This window comes from Peromyscus maniculatus, chromosome 1, assembly GCF_049852395.1.
Source record: "Peromyscus maniculatus bairdii isolate BWxNUB_F1_BW_parent chromosome 1, HU_Pman_BW_mat_3.1, whole genome shotgun sequence".
NCBI classification, from domain to species: Eukaryota; Metazoa; Chordata; class Mammalia; order Rodentia; family Cricetidae; genus Peromyscus; species Peromyscus maniculatus.
Genome location: NC_134852.1, coordinates 94,933,269 through 94,956,849, shown reverse-complemented (window position 1 = coordinate 94,956,849; position 23,581 = coordinate 94,933,269). Strand labels below are relative to the sequence as shown.

At 49.4% G+C, this 23,581-nt stretch overlaps 1 protein-coding gene across 2 annotated transcripts in view; it reads left to right on the top strand.

Annotated features, from left to right (window-relative positions):
• Nucleotides 1-22,584, top strand: part of Il16 (interleukin 16) — a 95,487-nt gene extending 72,903 nt beyond the window's left edge. For both annotated transcript variants that reach the window (XM_016008530.3, XM_076546411.1), the window contains exons 11-19: nt 2,188-2,275; nt 4,162-4,643; nt 10,340-10,484; nt 12,804-13,890; nt 14,578-14,746; nt 16,691-16,792; nt 18,643-18,901; nt 19,217-19,339; nt 22,103-22,584. In XM_016008530.3, the coding sequence (XP_015864016.3) occupies nt 2,188-2,275; nt 4,162-4,643; nt 10,340-10,484; nt 12,804-13,890; nt 14,578-14,746; nt 16,691-16,792; nt 18,643-18,901; nt 19,217-19,339; nt 22,103-22,290 (2,643 nt within the window). In that variant the 3' untranslated portion in view covers nt 22,291-22,584. The remainder of the gene's footprint in view (nt 1-2,187; nt 2,276-4,161; nt 4,644-10,339; nt 10,485-12,803; nt 13,891-14,577; nt 14,747-16,690; nt 16,793-18,642; nt 18,902-19,216; nt 19,340-22,102) is intronic.
• The last annotated feature ends 997 nt before the right edge of the window (nt 22,585-23,581 follow it).

The following is a 23,581-nucleotide window of genomic DNA, read 5'->3' as shown; positions in this document are numbered from 1 at the left end:
ATATGCTGCACTTTGTTTGGGCACCCAGCTTTCAATGGGTAGTTACTTGTTTCTACCTTTGACTATTGCAATAATGGAAGAAAGATCATGAAGCGTACACATGGCTTTGAGATACTTTTTAATTTCTTGTTTGTTTGAGATGGAGTCTCATACTGCAGTTCAAGCTGGCCTGACACTCGCCATGTGGCTCAAACTGACCTCAAACTTGAAGCAATCCTCCTGCTTCATGCTCCTGAGTGCTGAGATTGCAGGCATGAGCCACCACACTGGTCTTATTTGTCTGCCTGCCTGCCTATCTATCTATCTATCTATCTATCTATCTATCTATCTATCTATCTATCTATCTATCTATCTATCTACCTATCTATCTATTATCCTTTTGTGTCTATTCCCAGATGTGGTCATCTACTAATTCTATTTTTAATTATTTAAGGACTCTCATACTGTCTTCTATAGACAATAAACCACTTTACAGGTCCCATCAACAGTGCACAAGAGTTCCAATTTCTCCATGCCATTGCCAAGCCCTGTCATGTTTTTATGTGGTGTGTGTGTGTGTGTGTGTGTGTGTGTGCGCGCGCGCGCGCGCGCGCGCGCGCGCGTACAGTACCTGGAGAGGGCAGAAGAGGACATTGATGCCCTGGATCTGTTCAATGTCGTTTGGGAACCAAACTCTGGTCCTCTGAAAGAGCAGCAAGCATCTCTCTTAACCACAGAGACCTTTCTCCAGCCCCAAGACCTGTTCTTGTTTGTTTGTTTGTTTGTTTGTTTGAGTAGCTGTCTCAATGAGTGTCAAGTGATATTTCTCTGTGATTGAGATTTTTATACAGTAGTTAGTGGCCTTGAATATCTTTTCACATGTTTGTTGACCATTTATATATCTTCTTGAGAGAAATGTCCACCCACATCTTTTACTTATTTTTTAAATTTTGACTTTTGTTATTGTTCTTTATCTTCTGGATTTTGACTTGTCACTAGATAGATTTGCAAGTATTCTTTCCCATCTTGAGAGTTGTTGTTTCAGTCTATTGACTGTGTCTGAGAATGCATGCTTGAAAATTTTGGTGTTAGATTTTTTTATATAATTTATTTTTACTGTTCAAAATTATGTGTATGTAGATGTGTCTGTGAGTGGGTATGTACATGTGAGTGCAGGTGCCCTCAGAGGCCAGAAGCAATGGATTCCCTGTAGGCAGTTATGAACTGCCCAGCATGGCTGCTGGAAATTGAATTCTGGTCCTTTACTTTAAATGATGGCTCTTAACTTCTGAGCCATCTCTCCAGCCTAGGAAATTTTTTTTTATTGTTTTCCTCTTTTGTTTCTCAAATTTAGGTTAGCAATAACTTATTTTGTAAAATATCCTCTTTCCACACTGTGAAGATTTTGACTGTTATAATTTATAGACCAAGAAATTGAGGCTTAGAAGGTTAAGCTGTGTCTAAGTGGAGATGATGGAGAAACTACTATGGGGTGTAAGTCTGCTTGATTCCTAGACTCACACTTTATCTATCTATCTATCTATCTATCTATCTATCTATCTATCTATCTATCTATCTATCTATCTATCTATCCGTCTATTTATCATCTATCTATGTATTATTTTTATGCATATGGGTGCTTGCCTGCTTCTGTGTACTACATCCATGCAATATACAAGGAAGCCAGAAGAGGGTGTCATATTCCTGAGGCTGGAATTACAAATAATTGTTAGCCACCATGTGAGGGTTGGGAGTCCAGCCCTGGTCTTCTGGAAGAGCAGCCAGTGCTCTCAAGTGCTGAGCCAGGCCCTCACATTTAACTATTACTGTGAAGGGACTAATGGCTTGTGAGGCATAGCACAGGCCCTATAATGGCCATGGTGATGACTGTGATAATCTACGGTGACATCATTGCTAAGGGAATAGCTTTCAGAAGTAGACTATGAAATGGTGACTTTGCCTAGAGTTTCACAGTAGTGAGGAGAAGGAGAACTAGGGGGGATCAATGGAAATGCCTTTATTGATGGACATGACACGACACCCAGAAGACCCTGGGGGAGGGTTGGTGCCCAGGGTGTTTCCAGAAGCTGAAGTCGTCAGCTCTTTGCAGAGTGGAAAGTAGAAGCCATGGGCAGGGTAGGTCCAGCCTTTGGAGTCTGTGGCACCTGCTTCCACTTCTCGCTTGAGTCGGTGATGGATCTTTTCCAGGTTTCTGAACAGCAGCTCAAGGAAGCCGTGGCTCAGGCTGCGGAAGGCGTCAAGTTCGGAAAGGACAGGCACCAGTGGAGCTTGGAAGGTAAGGGGAGTCGGGAGGCTTCACGCGAAATATCTTTGTCTCCTTAGAAAGCTTGGGGTTCAGCCATTAACTCACCCTCAGCAGCACGAGAACCGCCATGGCACGCATGCGTGGCATCAGATGATGGTTGAAAGACAGGAGCTCGCAGGTTAAATTTGGCTCTCATTTTTGCGTTGTGTGCAAAGCACAAGGTTGGCATTGTTTTAAATGTGGCAGGTGCTCTGCGGTCATTTCAGTTCCTCTCCTCATCTGCCAGAATGCCTTGCCCACATAATGGCCCTGCAGGCCCTGAGCTTGCAATTCCTAATCTGTATATAGACATTGAAAATTCCTTATTAATCTTAATGCATTATTCTGCTACATCCCTGGATCAATATTTATGTACATGTTGCTAGAATAAGCAAGGCCCTGGAAGAGAGGCTCCTTGCCAAAGACACATGACCAGTACATGAAGAAACTGGCCAGGGGGTCACAGACCTGGCTCTCTTAGGTGGTTCCTGTGTTTACCTTTGGGCATTAGCCTGGTCACTCATGTGCTAGGCCAACCTGAAGAGTTAACACTTAGGTTGGCAAGGAGGCCGAAGTGTGTGGGAAAACGTTCAGAGGAAATGGCAGGACCATACTTTGTTTCCACTGGGTCCTACTTAGGGCTCCACCCACCCCAGATGTACAGAAGCACAGGGGAGTTGACAGGGAGCCCCTGCCCCGCCCCTCACAAGCGCACTGTTTACAGTGGTGGGGGTGGCGTGGTTAGATGCAGGGGAGAGTTAGCTTTCATGCCTTCCTTCAGTGTTTTAGGTTTCTCAAATAGAGACGTGCTATCCTCTGACCAAGGTAGAGCAAAAAGTTCCTCCTTTAAAGTGTGTTTTGGATCACATCCTGCTGGCTTTACTGCTTTCTCATGAGGGTCCTTTTGGCTCTCCTAACTGCACCAAATGAACCCACAAATGACGAGGTCTCCATGGCTCCCAGTCCCTTGAGCTGCAGTTTCAGGAGAGAGGTATCTGCAACCATTTGCCACTAGAAAGAACAGTGTCTTAGAGCTATGTAGATGCCACAGTTCAGAAAACCATGGTGTATGTGATGGGAAGGAAAAGGAGGTGCGGGGATGGGGGTGGGGCTGTGGCTTCACTTCACTTCTCTTGTTGGAAAAAGAGGGTACCCCTTCAAATGTGGGGTTCAAAGCACCGCCACATGCTTTCCGCCTTTGCTAGTGAACTTCAAGGCAAGCCTAGCAACATCAGAATTGCAGCCCCTTTTACACATGCCGAAGTGGAGGAGTGTTAGTCTCCTCCCAGGAAGAGGATGCTGAGGCAGAGTGTAGCGTGTAAGATGTCTTTTAGGTTAGCTGGGGGTCAGCTCCTCTGCAAGGGAGTGGAATAGAGGAGTGGAGCCGGGTGGAACTGAAATCAGCCAGCCCTGGGGCCCTGCAGTTGGCATGGTTCACTCAGGTTACCCCGAGTTGGCAGCAATGGCTAGCACTGCATAGGCCACCCTCCCTTCCACCAGCCGCCCGCCGAGACTGGGCTGCTCCCATATTGGTATGGCATCCCTCTGCAGCTGCAAAGCCCTGGAAAGGCTCACAGCTAAACCTGGCCACCAGTTTCCATGCAGCCGGGACACCGGGCTCTTGCACATGAGTAATGTTGAGTGGCCTGAATAGTGCATCTCCGTGTCCGTCCCTGGCAGGCTCAGAAAGGTTGAATGATTTCCTCAACTCCAAGTTAGAAAACTTATTGGAGTCCAAACCCAAGGCTGCCAGGCTCCAAGTCTGAGGTGCCTGCCCGCCACCGAGCCGTGGGATGTTCAGAGTGCCGCCTGAATCCCTAGTGATGTCTGGTCTTCTGGGGGCTTAGCTAGGATGTTTCCTTGTGCTTCCCATGCAGGTGTCAAAAGGCTGGAGAGCAGCTGGCATGGGCGGCCCACCTTGGAGAAGGAACGTGAGAAGCACTCGGCACCCCCACATCGAAGGGCCCAGAAGATCATGGTCCGCTCCAGCAGCGACAGCAGCTACATGTCTGGGTCACCAGGGGGAAGTCCCTGCAGTGCAGGTGCGGAGCCACAACCTTCTGAGAGGGAAGGATGCACACACAGCCCCAGCCTGCCCCCAGGGCAGGACCAAGAGCCGTGTCCCGGGGTCCCATCCAGGCCTCATCAGGAGAGCCCGCCCCTTCCTGAGAGCCTGGAAAGAGACAGCCACCCACCACTGAGGCTGAAGAAATCTTTTGAGATTTTGGTGAGAAAGCCGACATCCTCCAAACCCAAGCCTCCACCCAGAAAATACTTTAAAAATGACAGCGAGCCTCAGAAGAAACTGGAAGAGAAGGTCACAGACCCTCCCGGGCACAGCTTGCCCACATGCAGCCAGGTAGGAGGGTGTGCGTAGTGGGACGCGTGTCCCCTGCATCGTGCACAGCTGCCCTTGAGCATTAGGAGTATCTGCAGCTTGCAGTGTTGCCTAGAGAAACGCGCTCTTTGGGCCCGCTGTGGAGAGGCACGCGGAGCTTCGCAGGACCCACATGGAAGTTCCAGGCCTGCCAGCTGTTGGCACTAACATTCAGAGTTCTCTCTGCATGGGTCATTGGTCTCCCACCGTGGTGGGTCAGGAGCAGGGTCGCTCCACGATGGGGAGACTGAGCCCGGGGAATCTCGGGTGCTCTGCTTACCCGCAAGTTGTCATCTAAATAACTAAAAGAGAGGGAGAACTAATTGCCCTTGGGAATACGGCGAGAAACTGGCCCCATTGCTCATTCTTAACTTTGCCTCTTGTAGGTGGGGAGAATGGGGGAACCAGACTCTCTTAAGTCTAGGTGTCCTTAGCTGCTACTTGGGGCTTCCTTGAATGCCTCCCTCTACCGGCTGTTGGGAGCATTACATCCTCCTTCAGTATACCGCACCACCCTGACAAGACCTTCTTCCTCCAGCCCCACTCCTCAGTGAAGGCAGGTAGACAGGAAGGCGGCTGCTGAAACTTTTAACATAGCGCACGAGGCTAGACAGGTTTATGCATATTGTCTCAGTTTGCCCTTGCAAGGGTCTGAGGGCGGGGGTCCCCGTTACCAGAAAAGGAACTTACTAAGTTCACATTGCTAGGGGTAGCATGTGAAGTAAGGCCTCTGGGAATCCCCTAGAAGAAGCCAAATTGCAGATTGACAAACTTCGGTGAGGTGGCTGGGGGAGGAAGGTCTTGAGTTCCCTGGCCAAGGCACAGTGAAGAAAGGAGGAGCCCTGTTACCAAACAGGAAGTGCAGACTTTGAGGGCGGACTAGCAACCCGGGCTGGGCTATCTCGGGGGTCTGCTTCCCTGACTCCCCCTTCCAGCAAACATGCCATTGCTTCTGACTCTGAGAATGCATCTAGAAGGCAAATCAGAAACAGGCAGGTGAGAAGGCAGGCGTTTCGCTTTCCTCCTGCAGATGCAGGAAAGGAGAACACCTGCCCTGATGGCGGCCTTGGGCTGCCTGATTGGGTGGGGCCCTGTGTAGGGCTGGGAGCACTGCCAAGTTAGGCAGCCAGGGGAGGAAGCAGGTTTTCTGCAGGGAAGGGCAGGCAAGGAGCCAAGGTAATAAAGATAGCACATAGGCACATATAAACACACATGTGTAAGCTCTCGTACACACACACACACACACACACACACACACACACACACACACACACACACACACCCTGCTTCCTCAGATTCAGCATCCCACATCTTGAGCAATTTGCCCTACCCTGCCTTTGGCTTCCTTCCCTGTCCTCACCAGCAACCCGGTCCCCAGTAACACAAAGGCCATTCTGTGGCTGCTCTTTCTGTCCTCTCTGGACATCTCCCATGGCCAGCAGACCCTTCTGTGACTTATTCACACAACCAACAGAGCATTGTTGTGAATGACATCACAAAGACAGGATCCTAGGCTGGCAGAAAACAGGAAGCAACTGACTTTATGCACCATTCTTTTTTTTTTTTTTAATTTTATTTTACAATACCATTCAGTTCTACATATCAGCCACGGGTTCCCCCTATTCTCCCCCTCCCACCCCCTCCCCTTACCCCCAGCCCACCCCCCATTCCCACCTCCTCCAGGGCAAATCCTCCCCCGAGGACTGCGATCAACCTGGTAGACTCAGTCCAGGCACATCCAGTCCCCTCCTCCCAGACTGAGCCAAGTGTCCCTGCATAAGCTCCAGGTTTCAAACAGCCAACTCATGCAATGAGCACAGGACTTGATCACACTGCCTAGTTGCCTCCCAAACTGATCAAGTTTATGCAACCATTCTTAACAACCACATCCTTGGCCACTCCTGTGCCTTTCCGAATGGATCTTATTGCCTGTGGTTCCATGTTCAACCCTTCTTACCCTCTCTCCATTTCCTCCCTCTCTCTCTTCTTCTTTTCCTCCTACATTCGTCTCTTATTCCTCTCTGTTGTCGTTTTCTCTCTAGGGTCTTAAGACCCTTCTCAAGCCGATATGAATGACAGTCTGTGCATGTTTCCCATTTAATGTAACTTAAAGCAATCCAGTTTCCTCTACCAAAAGGACCTTCAAGGTATTTCCCATGGGGCTGGAGAGATGATGCAAGAGCTGCTTTTCTAAAGGATCCACGCTCCATTCCCAGCACCTACATGGTAGCTAATAATTGCCTGTAACTCTGGTTCTCAGGGATCTAATGCCCCCTTCTGGCATCTGTGGGCACTGCACCCACAGTCTCAAAATACCACTCGCACTGAAGAAAACTACTTTGTCTTCTTGGCCGAATCCCTGTCTCTCACCCTCTTGTCTTCTCTCCTCCCCTCCCTCTCATTCACAAAGCGCTGAGCCAGAAAACATTTGCCTGAGAAAATTTTGTTTAGAAGTCAAAATGATTTTAGGATTAATTTTAAAGACTTCTTCCAGAGAGAATGCAACATCAGAAGTGTTGATTAAAAAATAAAACATGGAGGTCTAGGAAATAGCTCATTGATAAAAGGCCTGCAGTGAAGCATAAGGGCCTTAGCAAAATCCCAGAACCCATGTCAAAAACAGCAGCAGCAATCCCGCGCAGGGAGGCAGAGGCAGGCAGATCTCTGGTGCTCACTGCCTGTCAGTCTAGCCTATTTGGGACACTCCAGACCAGGGAGGGACTTTCTCAAAAACAGACAGACAGCTCCTGAGGACACCTGAAGTTGTCCCTCTGGCTTCCACACCCATATACACACAGGCACAAGCACACGTACATATAAGTACCTACTTGTATGTATACTTACGTGTATGTATGTACACACACAGAAAAGGAAGGAAGGAAGGGAGAGAGAGAGGAGAAATGGATTTACATAAAATGGCATACTTCTCAACTCTAAAGAAAAATTAAATTAAAAAATTCAGGAAATTATTTTTCAGAAAAATGGATGGGCTTAGAATGTATAGTATTAAGTGAGGTCATACAGTCTCAGAAATAAACCACTTGTTCCTCTGAGAATAAATGGTATCTAGCTAATAGTATGTGTGTACAGTGTGTACATGTAAACAAATGTACACATGGGTGCAGTGTAACATGAAGAAAGAACAAGAAAAAGTGGACCCAAGGGCCTGAGGAAGGACTGAGTGTGGGTGATGGAAAGGAGTTGTGAAGGAGGATAGAAAGATAATTGTTTTTCCAGTGATCATTTGATCACAGATTTTTTTTGCCTTTGGTGGCAGATAAGTACAGAAAATATATGTGATACTGAAAGTGGGAAATTAATGTGAAGCTTCACAACTTCCATTTCAAAGTCCAATTCTAACTGCATATAAGTTCATAAAATTGTATATAGACTTTGGGTTTGGTTAATTTTGGTGTGAGAAATTTTTATTTATTTGTAAGGTTTTTTTTAATAAGAAATTTTTAAAAAGGAAAGTAAGACATACAGCCTTTGTCTTAGTTACTTTTCTATTGCTGTGAAGAGATACCATGACCAAGGTAGCTTACAGAAGAATTTATTAGGCTTATGGTGCCAGAGGTTAGAGTTCATGACCATAAGTTCATGACCATGCAGACATGGTGCCTGAGCAGTAGCTGAGCACTTATGTGTTGAGACTACAATGGAGGTGAGAGTGAGAGAGAGAGAGAGAGAGAGAGAGAGAGAGAGAGAGAGAGAGAACTAGAATGGTATAGACTTTTGAGACCTCAAAGCCCACCCCCAGTGACACACCTCACCAACAAGGCCACACCTCCTAATCCTGCCCAAACAGTTCCACCAACTGGGGACCAAGCATTCAAATATAGAGCCTGTGGGGGCCATTCTCATTCAAACCACCACAGACATACATCAGGATCCTTTCCAAGATGACTTGCTGGCCTTGGCTATGTCTGTCTGTAAAAGCACCCAACAGTCTGCGGATACAGATGGCTGTCACCTCACAGAGCCCCTAACAGTATGCAGTAAGTTTTTCTGTATGGTGAACATCTTGGAGAAGACCGGATGTTATTACTGGCTTACTGTTAAGTGCTAATGGAACTAGTTTAGGAAATCTTCCTTGGATGCTCTGACCCTCAGTAATTCAGAACACTCTCTTAAGTCTCCACCCTAGAGCAGGGACTTTGGGCTGGCCAATGACTGTGACCACTTTCCAATTGTTCCAGTTCTTTCTTTCCCAAAGAATGTTTGTGGACAGCATAGATGCTGTCTGAGACCCTGGGCATTTGACATGTCTTTTTTCAATCCTAAATGAGGCAAGTGCCCCTGACGCCGTCCTTCCTCTGGAAGAAGGCCTTGTCGCCTGGCCCATGGTGACCTGAGTCCCGAATGAATAGGGCTTGGGAACCACCCCAGCACAGAAAACTGTTTCTCTTCCGTACAAACCTGTGTCAGAAGCATCATTTAGATGAGTCCTGGCATTGCCTTTTCTTCTAGAGGGCACTGTGCTTGCTACCATGCTTGGTTGCCTGGGAAAAGTCTCAGCTTTGTTCCAGAAGCAGATGTGAAACGCTTCCCTAGCAAGCCTTCTGTGCTACTGAGATCCAGCGTGCCCTCGGCTGCTGCCGCCTCTGGACTCTGAATCTCACGCAGGCTTGATGGTAACTAGTAGATGGTAACTAGTAGGTGGCTACTTGGTACCTGGCCCAGCTCCTCCCAAGGTTGTTTTAAGGAGGATCCTGAGGCATCAGCCCTCTCCATGTAAAAAACATTCTGCAATAGCTTGGTGGTGTCATTCATCCCAAGTGCTGCAGAGGGGAGCCAGAACATGGTGCTGACCAAGTACTAATTACTCGGGAATCTCAGTGTGGAGCTCAGTTGATAGAGTGCTTTCCTCGTAAGCCTGGGTTTGACCTCCAACACCGTATAAAACCAGTGTGATGGTGCATGCCTTGAGTCCATGCACTTGGGGCATGGGTGCAGGAGCATTGGGTCATCCTTGACTACACAGAGAGCTCAAGGATAGCTTAGGATATGTAAGACCTTGCCTCAAACAAAAGAAAGCAAAGTTGGAACTGGCAAGAAGGCCCAGTGGGTAAAGGTGCTTGTCACCAAGCCTGACGACCTGAGTTCAGTCCTCGGGACCCACGTGAGAGAAGGAGAGAAGTGATTCCCACACATTGTCTTCTGATCTTCATGTGTGTGCCGTGAACACAGTAAATAAACAAATAAACAATGTCATTTTAAACACTTAAAACCAACGAGGGAAGCAACTGACATGCTTTTTTCTTGAGTGCTCTTAGGGAGCTTTCTTTGGTCCCTGCCTGGACCTTCCTGGGTCAGGTAGTTGACCAACATTCTGTTGTAAGCAAAGTAGTGCCAGCCTTTTTCTTATCCCCACCTCTTGTGTCCATCACAGCCAGCCAGTAACTTCCCATGTCTATGATGCATGCCCACATCGGGCACAGCAGGTTGTTGGAAGGCTAGGGATACCCGGAGATTGTAAGAGGGGTTAACTGTGCAGCAGCAACAGCCCAGTGTTGTGGGGGAAGGAACCTTCCCCCGCGGCTGCTGTGGGAGTCGTGTGGGGACACCTCTAGAGGTGTCTCACTGTTCATGTTCAAGTCCTAACCAAAGAGTGCCTTGCCTTCTCACAGCTGGAGACTACCGTTTTGACACGCTCTGGCTTCCTGTTTACACCACAGGAAACCAGAGAGCTGCTGCCTCTGCTGCCACAGGAAGACACGGCAGGGAAAAGTCCTTGCAGCGCTGCCTGCTGCCCAGGACCTGCAGTCAGCACACCGACTTCGTCCTCCTCAGAGGGAGAGCCAAGGAGGAGTGCCAGTCCAGGTGAGGCGCCATGGGGATCTTCCAGAAGGAAGGTCTTTCTGGAGAAAGTGCCACGGATCAAGTAGGAGCTGGAGTCTGGTCTGAGATCAGTGCCTTGCATGGGCACAGCGGACACAGCCAGTGGCCGGGGTGGATGGACAGGGAGGCTTCCGGGGTGCTGGGGCAGGAGGACAGGAGAAGCGCTCTTCCGAGAGATAAGCTTCCTGGTTGAAGCGGCGATTCCAGGGAGGTGATGGTGTGGATGCAGGCCGTTCTTGAGAGTCTACATGGTAAGATGTCCAACGATTATAGCTAACCCAGCTACCCCAAGCAGCTGCATTATATGGGTGTCAGCAAGACAGCATACTTGATTCATTTATGCTCAAATCTGAGAGCGCTGTGTGGGAAAAGTGTCATCAGTGCTTGCTGATGGCCACCACATCCAGGAGGTGAATAGCCACGGGAAGTCCAACCGGTACACCTGCCAATACAAGGCAGTGTTTGTTGGCTTACTAGAAAGAACAGAGGATACTGGGTTCACCCTTCATTAACTGTGATTCTGGGCAATTTCCTTTGCCTTTGTGGGCTCCTTCACCGGTCAGCAAGTATTAAAGACCACATGGAATCCTGATATGTGACTCACTGCAGCTAGCATACAGTAGGTGTATGGTAGCATACAGTGACTGGTAGGTGTGTGAGGCTGTGTTTGGTGCCACGGGTGAGGGAGGAAGGGATGCTCTAGATGGTTTCCTGCCCTGAGGAGCTCCCAGTGTGGCAGAGGAGTAAGTAAATAGGGAGGCTACAAACCATATTCTCTAAGCACATGAAGGCCTCTGGAGAGTAAAGGACAATATGAGTGAAATGATCTCACCCAGAGAGGTGCCCCACCAGGGAGACTCCACCTTCCTACCCTCCCTTCTCTTGGTCATCCTAATTGAGGACACACCCTAGCTTTCAGAGGACTTCCCTATAGAACTTTGGACTCCTAATTCTTACCATCCCAGCCCTTAGGGCTGAACAATTTATAACTGCAGAAACAGCCCAAGGGCCAGACTTACTTGCTAAAGTCCTGGAGTCTCTAGTACCCACGCAGGCCTTCACGATCACGCATGGCTCTTCTTTGGTGTCATCAGAGTTCAGGGCTCTGCTTCACTTGAGGCTGGGCACTGTGGTAAGAGATGGGAGGAAACGGTGTTCCTCAAATGAGGGTGCATCCTCATATGAAGACTCTCCCTGGAACATGCACCCCAAGAGGCCTAGTCTTCCGCAGAGAAGGATGAGGCATGGGAAACACAGAATACTGACAGTGGCATCCCTCTTGATGCCAACCTTCCCTTAGGGAAGGGAGTCGAGTGCAGAGTCCCATCCCCGCTCCCCCCCCCCCCCCACAGGTAGATGTCACTTTAATGTTACCTTATTCTGAGAAAGCTTTTGCCATGCTGCCCCTTGGACACGGCATCCTGAGGACATCGTGGGCATAAAGTGGATGATACAGTGAAATATCTTGTGGGGCTTCCCACATCCCGAATGCCCAGACTAGAGCCCAGGTATACCACCTCAGAACTGAGGAAAGGACCCTTCAGATTCCACAATTCAAATATCAGTGACACATAGCTTTTCTCTACCTGCAACCGTTTCATCAATTCTTTTTGATTGAGAAACACCCATTTCCCAAGCAAGCTGGTCAATGGCCTGCGTGTGGGCAGAGGATCACACTCCCATGACTTCATGGCTTCATGGTGGGCACATGGGTGTGCAACATGCCCTTGAAATGAGAGAGCCTCAGCAGGCTGTGCACACCCCACTGGTGGGCACGCAAGCTGTGCACACCCCACTGGTGGGCACGCAAGCTGTGCACACACCCACTGCTGGGCAACACTCATTCTTCTTGCTTTTGAACGACACGGAGAGCCCCAATCAAATACGTGGACTAGCATGAGACGCGTGGAGTGAAAGTTTGCGAGGCACAATAACTGCTCTCACTTCACACTTCTCATATGTTTCCTGTGTGACCGTGGAGAGGACATTTGAGTGGGCGGTGAGGCGACATGGGGTCTGGCCTGACTCTGACAGCCCTGGCCCCTCATCCACCCAGAGTCCTCTCTTGTCAAACGACAGAGGAGGTTATTTCCCGAGCACACATCTACTTGGTAGAGGGCACTCTCCTCCGGTTCTTCAGTTCTGCCTGCTGGCACCCCAGTTAGATGGCAGCCCTTGGAGCTGGTCCCCAGGGTGTCCGTTGTTTCTGTTCCAGAGCCTTTCAACAGTGTAACTTGAATTTAGAAAGAAAATCCCCAGTGAGGTGTCATGCTCAGGTCTGGCTTTGTTTCTGCCCGCCAGCGTCACCAGGAAAACACCCGCTGCTGAAGAGGCAGGCGCGGATGGACTATAGCTTTGATACCACCACTGAAGACCCTTGGGTTAGAATTTCCGACTGCATCAAAAACTTATTTAGCCCTATCATGAGTGAGAACCACAGCCACATGCCACTACAGCCCAACACCAGCCTGGGTGAAGAGAATGGGACGCAGAGCCACCCAGAGGGGATCCTGTCAAAAGTGGACACTGCCAACGGTGCTCCCAGGGTTCACAAGCCAGCAGATGGCTGCACTGTGAAGAAGGGGCCCCCAGTGGCCCCCAAGCCAGCCTGGTTTCGTCAGAGCCTGAAAGGTCTGAGGAATCGTGTCCCAGACCCCAGAAGACCCTTGGAAATAGCCTCAGCCACTCAGCCAGCAACTGTTTCCAGGGAGCCATCAGGGCCACACTCACAGGCCTCCTCCTCCTCCTCCTCCTCCATCAGGCAGAGAATCAGCTCCTTTGAAAACTTTGGCTCCTCACAACTGCCAGAGAGAGGAGTCCAGAGACTGAGCCTGCAGCCCAGCTCCGGGGAGACCACCAAACTTCCAGGGAAACAGGACGGAGGACGGTTTTCTGGTCTCCTGGGGCGGGGGACTACAGTCTCTGTTAAGCACAGGCAGGTGGACATAGAGCCCATAGCCACAGGCCTTCCTAACACCTCGGAGGTCAGGGACCCAGATATGTCTGAGTCCCCACCCCCAGGTCAGCGACCCAGCCCAAAAGCTCTCTCCCCAGACCCTCTTCTGAGACTCCTGACGACACATACTGAGGACGCTCAAGGCCCAGGCCTCAAGATGCCAAGTCAGCGGGCGCGGAGCTTCCCCCTGACCAGGACCCAGTCCTGCGAGACCAAGCTGCTGGATGAAAAGGCCAGTAAGCTTTACTCCATCAGTAGCCAGTTATCGTCAGCTGTCATGAAATCCCTGCTGTGCCTCCCGTCGTCAGTCTCCTGTGGCCAGATCACCTGTGTCCCCAGGGAGAGGGTTTCTCCAAAGCCGCCTCCCAACAACAGCACAGCTACAGAAGGTCTTGGTGAAGTCGTTGCCTCGGACACAGGGTTCTCCCTCAAGTGAGTGTGTGTGCCCTGCTTCCTCTCCACTGTCCCCATCCCTTTTTTATGTTGCATAGCAGTTAAACGTTTCTCAGTTACGCCAGTCAAAAAATCATCTCACCTCATGTCAGTGTGTGTGCAGATGTGCATGGCAGCTCTGTCTTCCATGTTAAGGAGTAGTTTACACACACCTGACCTCCGCTGGGATGGGAAGTGGGGGGACCGACCAGACCCCTAGGAAACTGCCCACAAACACACACATAAGGCTGATGCATACTGAACGGTCCACTCTCGACTTAAGGGGCTGCAGGCGAGGCCAGGAGATGCTTTCCAACAAGAATCCATTTTGCTTTTCACTTGGGCCCAGGACCTAGACAGGGAATATGGACATTTAGTCTTGTTTCCCTCCAGGCCTTACTCTGGCCATGAGCAAAGTCCTGTCCTGTGCACTCTGCTTCCCTCTTCAGCTGGAACTCGGGGGTGGATGAGACCTGCTTCACAGATGTGGCTTACTAGGGGGATCTGAGGCCTTCTCCTGCAGGCCTGGGGCTGGGTCTATCCCTCTTGGATCAGCTGTGATTTATTTATTGTTTATGCTGCTGAGAAAGGATATGTTACATCAAACAATAGAGTTCCCAAAGCACTGTGCCCCTTGCAGGATGGAGTCCTTCAAGAATCACACTGTGTTATCTCTGTTTGTGAAAGCCTTTCAGAGCTCAGAGAATATTCAGAAGGCCTCACCAACCCCGGGGAAACTGAGGACAGGGACCACTGTTCTTCGCAGCCAGGCCAGTCAGTCATCTCCCTGCTGAGCTCAGAAGAACTGAAAAAGCTCATCGAGGAAGTGAGAGTTCTAGATGAGGCGACATTGAAGGTGGGTTTCCTGTGTGCACATCTGCAGTGACAAGAACTCCCTGTGGGCTGCTGTGGTCACCTCAGCTGGGCTGGGGGAAAGTAGCTAAAGAAGCTCAAGGCTTGTCATAGTGCTGGCAGGCTTTGTCCTGTCTGTGTTAGAGGGATAACCTGTCACTTGATACAGCAAGTGTCAAGACCTGACCTTAGCTGGGATGGGAAGTGTGTGTGTGTGTGTGTGTGTGTGTGTGTGTTTGGAGGTGGTGGGGACATGTGACCAGGTCCCTTGTCCTGGCGTCTTTTTACCATTTTATGAATGAGAAGAGAGGTTCGTGATCACAGAGCCAGGGTGCTCTGTCTCTGAGCTCAAGTCAGAGCTGTGCCAACATGCCATGGGCTGCTGACCTGGCATCAGAGTCCAGAGAGAAGCGTCATGGCATAGCACTGCCAGCCGGAAACAGCATAGGTGAGGTAAGCTCTCGCCTTGAGGCTCTCATTGTTTCCGCGGCATACATCAAGGTGAGCTCAGGAGGGCCTCCGTGCCCACCCACGTCATTCTGAAAGCCCCGCTCCCCCCATAGGTGCTGAACACAGTCGATGGTGTGTAGAGAGGAAGTGGCCCAGCCAGAGCGGGAGCCAGCAGTCAGGAGCGGGGCTCTTGGCTCTCACTCTCTGCAAGCTTGTGAGGGCCCATACCCATCCCTGCACTGAGATCCTGCAGATTGGGAAGGGAGGACTCTCCTTTGCTATTGGAAGAGTCATAGCTGCCCTTCTGAGGTCAAGGGCGCAGTTAAGACCGGTGGTTCTGAGATGCCTCCGGGCTGTGGTTTCTCCTCCGTGGTTCTTCTCACCAATCACTTGTAGCCTGCATGAGCCACCTGTCCCCGGAGCCTGGTTTAATGCAAATAATATGCTGGAAGTAAAAAAACTTCAACTTCAGAGCTGAGTATCTAAGTGTTAGCAGAAGACATTTTTTTTTTTTTTTCCTAGCAAGGCAGGCACCCACAGGATCAAGAAATAAAGCTTGCAAATAATCCTAAAGGTGTGCGACAGTGTGGGTCAATGGGGCTTTTACACTTAGGTTACTCCTCTGTCCTGGGGACTCCCCATTAAAAGACCTGCAAGTCAGGGGCTCCGGTAGCCCATGGCCAAGGTTTGCCAGGCTTTTCTTTCCTAGTACCATGTACAAACTTGTGGCCCAGGAACCATGGCCTTGAAACTAAATTTTACTTGATATTTTGAAGTTATCAGGTTCCAGAGGTCATAAGTCCTGAGATTGCGGATTGTTTTGTTTAAAGGGAATAAGTCAGTAGCACTGGATCTGCCTTCCTTCGAATTAGATGTGATTGGCTCTCCCTCTGTGCCTGTCACTTATGCCCATGTCTGTCACCTTTATGGCTCTTGTGGGCACTGGAGCGCCGGGTTCCAGCTCTAGACTAGAATGAGATTCCCTGCTTTTGGGTAGTGCTATAAGGCTGTCCTGGCTCCTGACTGGGAGTTTCTGTTTGTGCCTGTGTGTGTGTGTACATATGTGTGCATGCATGTATGATGGGGCGCAATGCCAGCTGGGCCCCTTACTGCTGCTGTGCCTGTGGGAGAAGGAGCAGCTAGCAATTGTGAACCAGCACTGGCCTCTGAGAGTCTGACCCTTGTCCCAAATGTCACGGTAAAGCAGCATCTTCCAGCCCGGACGGATCTCTAGCTGATTTAGTGATATGCAGCCAGTCTGTGGGAGTTGGGTGTGGATGGGTACCGAGAAAAAGGCTGGGCTTGCTGTTTTACATACATTCGCTTCCCCTCCTCAGCTTCCTGCAATTCCTGTGGGATGAAACTGAAGTCTGAGGAGGTGGCAGTCCTGGCCCAGCTGGTGTTTAATAAAACAAACCAGCATGGTGCTAAAGCATGTGTTAAATTGTTCACACTGCGGCAGTACAGTGTTTGTGAATGTATGTATTTTCATCCACAGCAATTAGACAGCATTCACGTCACCATCTTACACAAGGAAGAAGGCACTGGCCTTGGATTCAGCTTGGCAGGAGGGGCAGATCTGGAAAACAAGGTGATCACGGTGAGTGGCCCAGGAATCGGCATGCCAGAGCCAGAGTGGGTTGCTGGGGGTGAGAAGACTTGCCTGGAAGGGGTCTTGTGCTGGGAAACACCAGGCCACTGGGCAGGGTAAGAACAGGGGTTTTAAAGGAAAGTCATTGGGACCGTTCTTCTCAAAAGGCACAGTGTGGGCTCCTATCTGATGCAGATTTAACTCTTTGACATTACATCCTTTTCAATGAAGAAGGTCTCTGTGCACCCTCAACAGCCCCAGTACACCAAAACAAACACTAAATGTACATGGAGCATAAAAATATGCTGTGTATATGTGTAAGTATATGTGCATACATGCACACATGTGTATGCATGCACATGTTCTACACCAGAACATCTGAACATGGAAAGTTTGCACGGTTTGAAGCCCTAATACTTATATTTTTGAAAATATGTGGAGGATACATTAAAAACGGAGACCAGAATCAGGGAGATATCTCAGTCAACAAATCACTTGCCTTGCAAGCATAGGAAGCTTGGCTTGATTCCCAGAACTCATGTTAAAGGAAAGGTGGGAACGGAGGTGCATTTCTAATTCCAGAGCCCGGGAAGCCAAGACAGGCAGGTTCCCAGCTGCTCAGCCAGCCTAGGCTACTCAGTGAATTCCAGGCTACCGAGAGACCCTGTCTTAAAAAAACAATGGGAATGATGCCTAAGGTGTGCCAGCTGAGGTTGTCCTGTGGTCTCTACATGTATGTGGACCCATACACTGCTGCAGACACATGCAAATGTGCATACACACGTGTGTGTGTGTGTGTGTGTGTGTGTGTATGCATATGCACACATGAATTGGGGCCAACTTTATCACATAATTTCCTTTGGAAATGTAGATTGTGATGGTCACTAGGATTTAGATAGGCACCATTTATAGCCACAGAGCATTTTTAAAAATTTCTGGACTAGGACTGTAGACTTTTCCATACTATATAAAGAGGAGCTCATAGAAGGAAATTCCTTGCAAAGGAAGGGGCCACTGGGTGTGCTGGAAAGGACCTTTTTCCACTGAGCTGTCTTTCTTTCTGGCCGTAAGATAGGTTTTTATTTTTTTCCTGCATATCATGCAGAAAGAGAAAAGGGGTCAGCTAAAGAATGACGATGTCTAGGCAGCCTAGGATAGTGCCCCTCAAGTACTTCCTGTAGAAATGGGACCTGAGTGTATCTCCAGAAGGGATAAGCTCCCCTAAAATGTGTTTAGAAAGTTATCACGTTATTACGTTGCTTACTCAGAGAACCGAGATGTAAACTGGGCTCGGAGGGTTGCAGGGATCTTTAAACAATGAACATTTTGGAAGATTTTGTTTAACCTGGTGTCTCCAGATCTTAGAAACCTGTTCTTATAAATACCCCTCCATAAGCCAGAGACTCAGTTTTTGCCAGGAAAGCATTCTTAGAAATGTGATCTGGGGTAGATAAGGCAGAAGACGTTCTCTGGGAGTGGACGGGGCTGGAGTGATCAGTCAAGGGTATCGTGTGGGAAGAGTGCTGGGGACTCTCTGGTCATCCCCTTTGGTGGTTTCTGCCTCGACTAGAAGCTGGCCCGGGCCTGTTTGTCTGCCCTGAGATACAGTCAGTCTTTGCCCTAACCTCCTCTGGGGTTGGGTGGATACCTGGCTTGTCCTCTGTCAGCACAAATGGGGATCTGATTTGGATGGTGTGTGGGCTCTGATTCCTTTGGCTTGGAGTCCTCTGTCAGCACACATGGGGATCTGATTTGGATGGTGTGTGGGCTCTGATTCCTTTGGCTTGGAGTCCTCTGTCAGCACAAACGGGGATCTGATTTGGGTGGTGTGTGGGTTCTGATTCCTTTGCCTTCTTTAGGTCCACAGAGTGTTTCCAAATGGCCTGGCTTCCCAGGAAGGCACAATTCAAAAGGGCAATGAGGTCCTTTCCATCAATGGCAAATCTCTCAAGGGGGCTACCCACAATGATGCCCTGGCAATCCTCCGGCAAGCTCGGGACCCAAGGCAAGCTGTCATTGTCACCAGGAGAGCGACTGTGGAGGCCACTCACGACTTGAACTCCTCTACTGACTCTGCAGCATCAGCTTCAGCGGCCAGCGACATTTCTACAGAATCTAGTAGGTGTTCCCAGTGCAGTGGGATGGGGACTGGTGTGGGGAAAGGCCCCTCGTAAGCCACATACTGACTGCCTTTGGCCAATTAGATCCACCCTTGGTGGCACTGTGTGGGAATGTGTAACCCCCACACACCTTCCCAGCTTGCCTGGTGTGCTGCAGAGATGTGAGTCTGTGTTTCCGTGTGTGTGTGTGTGTGTGTGTGTGTGTGTGTGTGTGTGTGTGTGTGTGTGTGATTAAATGGCTGGCATCAGCCCGGGCAGCTGGGCCTGGGAGAAGAGCAGATCGCTGACCACGCCCATGTGCTTTCCCCTGCAGTGGAGGCCACTGTCTGCACAGTGACTCTGGAGAAGACCTCTGCAGGGTTGGGCTTCAGCCTGGAGGGAGGAAAGGGCTCCCTTCATGGAGACAAGCCCCTCACCATCAACAGGATTTTCAAAGGTGGGTCCCTTTCCCCTCTACCTCCTCTCCAGTTGTGGGCATGCAGGAGGCACCTCAAATCCCAAACTCCCGAGACCCCTCTGGGCCAACGTGGATTCCCACGCCCTTCGAGTCACGTGTTGACCCCTGTGTGCTCAGTTCTGCTTTTCTGGCCTAGTGCCCTTGCTCAGCCACACCCTTACTTCTCTTTTTGCTGGGTCCTCTCACGTGACTGAGCCCTGGGCTTGTGTAATGAGTCTTTTTCTGTCCCACCAGCCAACTCCCAAATAATGACACAGAGACTTACTGTTAATTATGAAAGCTCGGCCTATTGCTTAGGCTTGTTCCTAACCAGCTCTTATAACTTAAATTAACCTATTTATATTAATCTATGTTCTATCACGTGGCATTACCGCTCTTCCATTTTTTTTCTTTCTTTCTTTCTTTTTCTTTTTTGGTTTTTCGAGATAGGGTTTCTCTGTATAGTTTTGGTGCCTGTCCTGGATCTCGCTCTGTAGACCAGGCTGGCCTTGAACTCACAGAGATCTGCCTGCCTCTGCCTCCCAAGTGTTGGGATTAAAGGCACACACCACCACTGCTCGGCTTCTGCTCTTCCATCCTGCATCTCTGTTTCCTCTCCGTGTCTCCTGGTATCTCCCCTGTGCCTCGATTATCTCCTATTTCCTTGCTCTGCCCGAAAGTCCCTCCTATACCTCCTGCCTAGCTATTGGCTGTTCACACAGTGTACAAATATCTCACAACATGCTTTGTTCAGATTGTCAGGACCAAGGATAGAAAGAGGCAAGTAAGGCTCTGGTTTAAGGCGCAGAGTTGAGGGGTACCAAAAGATGCACTGAGAAAAATCAATACTATTTCTGTGCAACGTACTTAGAAACAAATGTTAACCTTAAAAGTAAACGGCTGTGATAGCATTGAGGTGAAGGCAAGACACTCAGGAATTCAAGGTCATCCTTAGTGCCACAGCGACTAAAAGGTCAGCCTGGGTTATGTGAGTCTGTCTCCAACCAACCAGCCAAACAATCCATGATGCATAAGATGCCAACATTTTTTAAAAGACATATTTATTCATGTATTTTATGTATATGAATGCTCTGTCTCCATCCACACCAGAAGAAGGAATCTGATCCCATTACAAATGGTTGTGAGCCACCATGTGGTTGCTGGGAATTGAACTCAGGGCCTCTGGAAGAGCAGTCAAGTGCTCCTACCACTGAGCCATCTCTCCAGCCCCAGATGGGAGCATTCTGAGTAAAGCCAGAGGCTGGCACTTATCTCACAGCCTAGCTAGCTTTACTCTAGTCCTGGATTCATTGATTCTTGTGTTCATTTTTCATTGGATGTCTTATTCATTATGAATTGGGCTGCCAGGCAATCTGACATGTGGATCAGCTGGATATGAAATTTCCTGAGAAAACTGTGAACACCTTGTCCCTACCATGCAAATCTATCCACAACTCCTTGTCACTTCTTAGGTGGAAGCCTTGGGCAAGGGAACAAGGGATGTGGAGGAAAAAAAAACATTGGTCAGATGCCAGGCTCTGGGTGTAGTCCAGCCCTGTCTCTAACTCGCCAGGTGACCATTCTTTACCACCCCAGAGGTTCGTTATCCACAATAAGATGTAAAAAGTATGGGTGCGTGTCTGGGAGCTTTTAGAACTGGGATCCCAAAGGCATCCAATCCCTATTATCTGTTCTTATGAGCCTTTATAGCCAGCAGATTTTAAGTTCTGCAGCATTGTGGAAATGAAATGGGTAGGCTGAGTCATGTGTGGTAATTAACCCCAACTTTCCATGTTAACTGCAATTCTGGGAAAGATGCTTTTAGCTTTTGAGGAAACCAAACCTGAGAGACCTGGGTTCTAATGTACAGTGGCATGACCTTGGGCAAGTCACTTCACTATTCCGGGCTCATGTGTACACATGGGGGAATAAGCCTCCAGCCATGGGCAGGTGTGGTACCATGGGATGTGGATGCTAGAGCCTGAAGGTCAGAGTTCAAGCCTAGACCCTAAAACTGAGCCACTTTCAAGCTCTGAGTGAGGTTCTCCATCTTTGGTTTCCACCCTTGTGAAAAGTGAATCTATTGGTGTGTACCCCCAGGGGATGCTGCCAGGAGTGTAGAGCACCAGCACAAGTCTGTTGGGCTTGCTCAATATCCCTCCCTGTATTTTCATTACTATTCTATACTCTTACTCACTGTTGGTAAAGGCCATGGTGTCAGATGAATGGGAGGGTTCCCTTTGGTATAAGCAGTAAAAGAAGATGTCATGGTTTCTGTATGTATCTTTGACTGAGTGGGTGCCATGGAAGGGTATGTCTTTCTGAGTAGACACAGAGCTCTTTCCAAGCCAACCAAGCCAACAGCCCTTTGAAAATTGCTTCAGGAATGTTTCACCAGCTCACACCCTTTCCGACCCATGGCTGGTAATATTACCAGAAGAAGGGAGTCAATACAAAGTAGGATAGATAGGGGTTGTTAGGAAGGACCGAGAGTCCCGGGGGTTCTCTAGAAATTGTGGAAGTCTCTACCTGGGCTCTGGCTTGGAGCTGACTGCCATTTCTTCACTTGACAACAGAGCTGAGTCTGGTGTCCAAGCTCTGAGCTACCACGCTGTGAAACAGCTCACTTTAGAACCACTGACAAGCTCCCAGAGGTGGGTGGCAATCCACATCTGAGCTGTCCTGGTTCCTCAGAAAGCACCTTTTATTCTTTCTGTTGCCTGTGAAGCCCAGGATCACCTGTCATCTTCTGCTTCTTCATAGGGACTGAACAGAGTGAGACAGTCCAGCCAGGAGATGAAATCTTGCAGCTCGCTGGCACTGCCGTGCAAGGTCTTTCTCGGTTTGAAGCTTGGAATATCATCAAGGCATTGCCTGACGGACCTGTCACTGTAGTCATCAGAAGGAAAGGCCTCCAATGCCAGCAGATGACAGCTTCCGGAGACTCCTAGACAGGATGCCGACGCTAAGACAAGGCAGGAGCATGAAGCTCCCGCCACTGCCGATTCTCAGGGTCTCTGCTACCCACCTCACCCAGGCTGGGGAAAGCCCAGGTGTGCTTCTGGTAGCTGCTGCTCAGGTTTGGACCTTCTGGGACACTGCCCCATCAGGAGGGTTGTTCTAAATGTCGGGACAGAGTCACACAGAGGTGGCCGATACAAAGCGTAGAGTGTATGTATATAAACAGCCTCGTGATAATATTCTGGTGCCCTAATAAAGTGGATGTGTTGCAGTTTGCTAGGAAACCCATGGCCTGATTTGAACATCACCCAGGTAAATGAAAGCCACCCCACGGCAGCAAGTTTTCTCTTATGAATCTGCAGGATAGGCAGGTCTTGCAGGATAGCTCCTTTGGGCCCACGAAGCATCATCTAGAACAACTCAAGGCTGGGCTGGGGTCCCATGAAGGGTCACTGCTTGTGCCTCTGGTTGCTGGTGCTGAGTGATGACTGAGAAGTCTCTTTATGGCCTGGGCTTCTGCACCACGAGGCCAGGCTGCCTGGTACACACACCACAGCCAGGCAGGAGCTGCATCTTTTCAACGTTCCGCCTTTGAAGACGCATAGCATTGTTGTACTATACTCCCACTGAGAGCAGGCAAAAACCTGCCTGGGTTCAAGGAAAGGGGATATGCTGTCAGGAGCACTTTTGTAAGATGTAGCCTGTCATCAAGAACACTTTCAAACGCTTAAAAGACCGTTTTTGGTTGGGTTGAGAAGTGATCCTAGAAAGGGTGGGGCCATGATAGAGGAGTGCAGTGGGAGTTAAGGTGTGGACAGATGTGCTCACAGGATGAACCAGCATGGAAATGGAAATGACTACCGATGTCCCACCTGTCACATCAGGCATTCTGCTAGACAGTCATTTGTGATCACAGCCACCTCACCAATGGTGGTCCTGTGACAGTGTATTGGAAGGTACTGAGCCTCGGGACAATGACTGGCTTGTCTGCCTGGGATATGGTGGGGCAGAGATTGTCATTCCTTCTGTGACCTGGTAGACACGAGCAGGCCCAGAGCTTTAAAACACAGCACACCAGGGGAAACAACCCCCGCCCGACCCCCAGCCTGTTCGTAGCATGGGTATGGCCAGTAGAATATTTGCTTTGGTTGGTTTTGAGTATCTGTAAGCCAAGCTCAGGACAACTCAGTGTGAATCCTGATGATCCACAGCAAGTACGGTTTATTAGGTCTGGGCCAGGGGTTCAGATCCTCATCCCTAGTCCTCTGTTCCCATGAAATA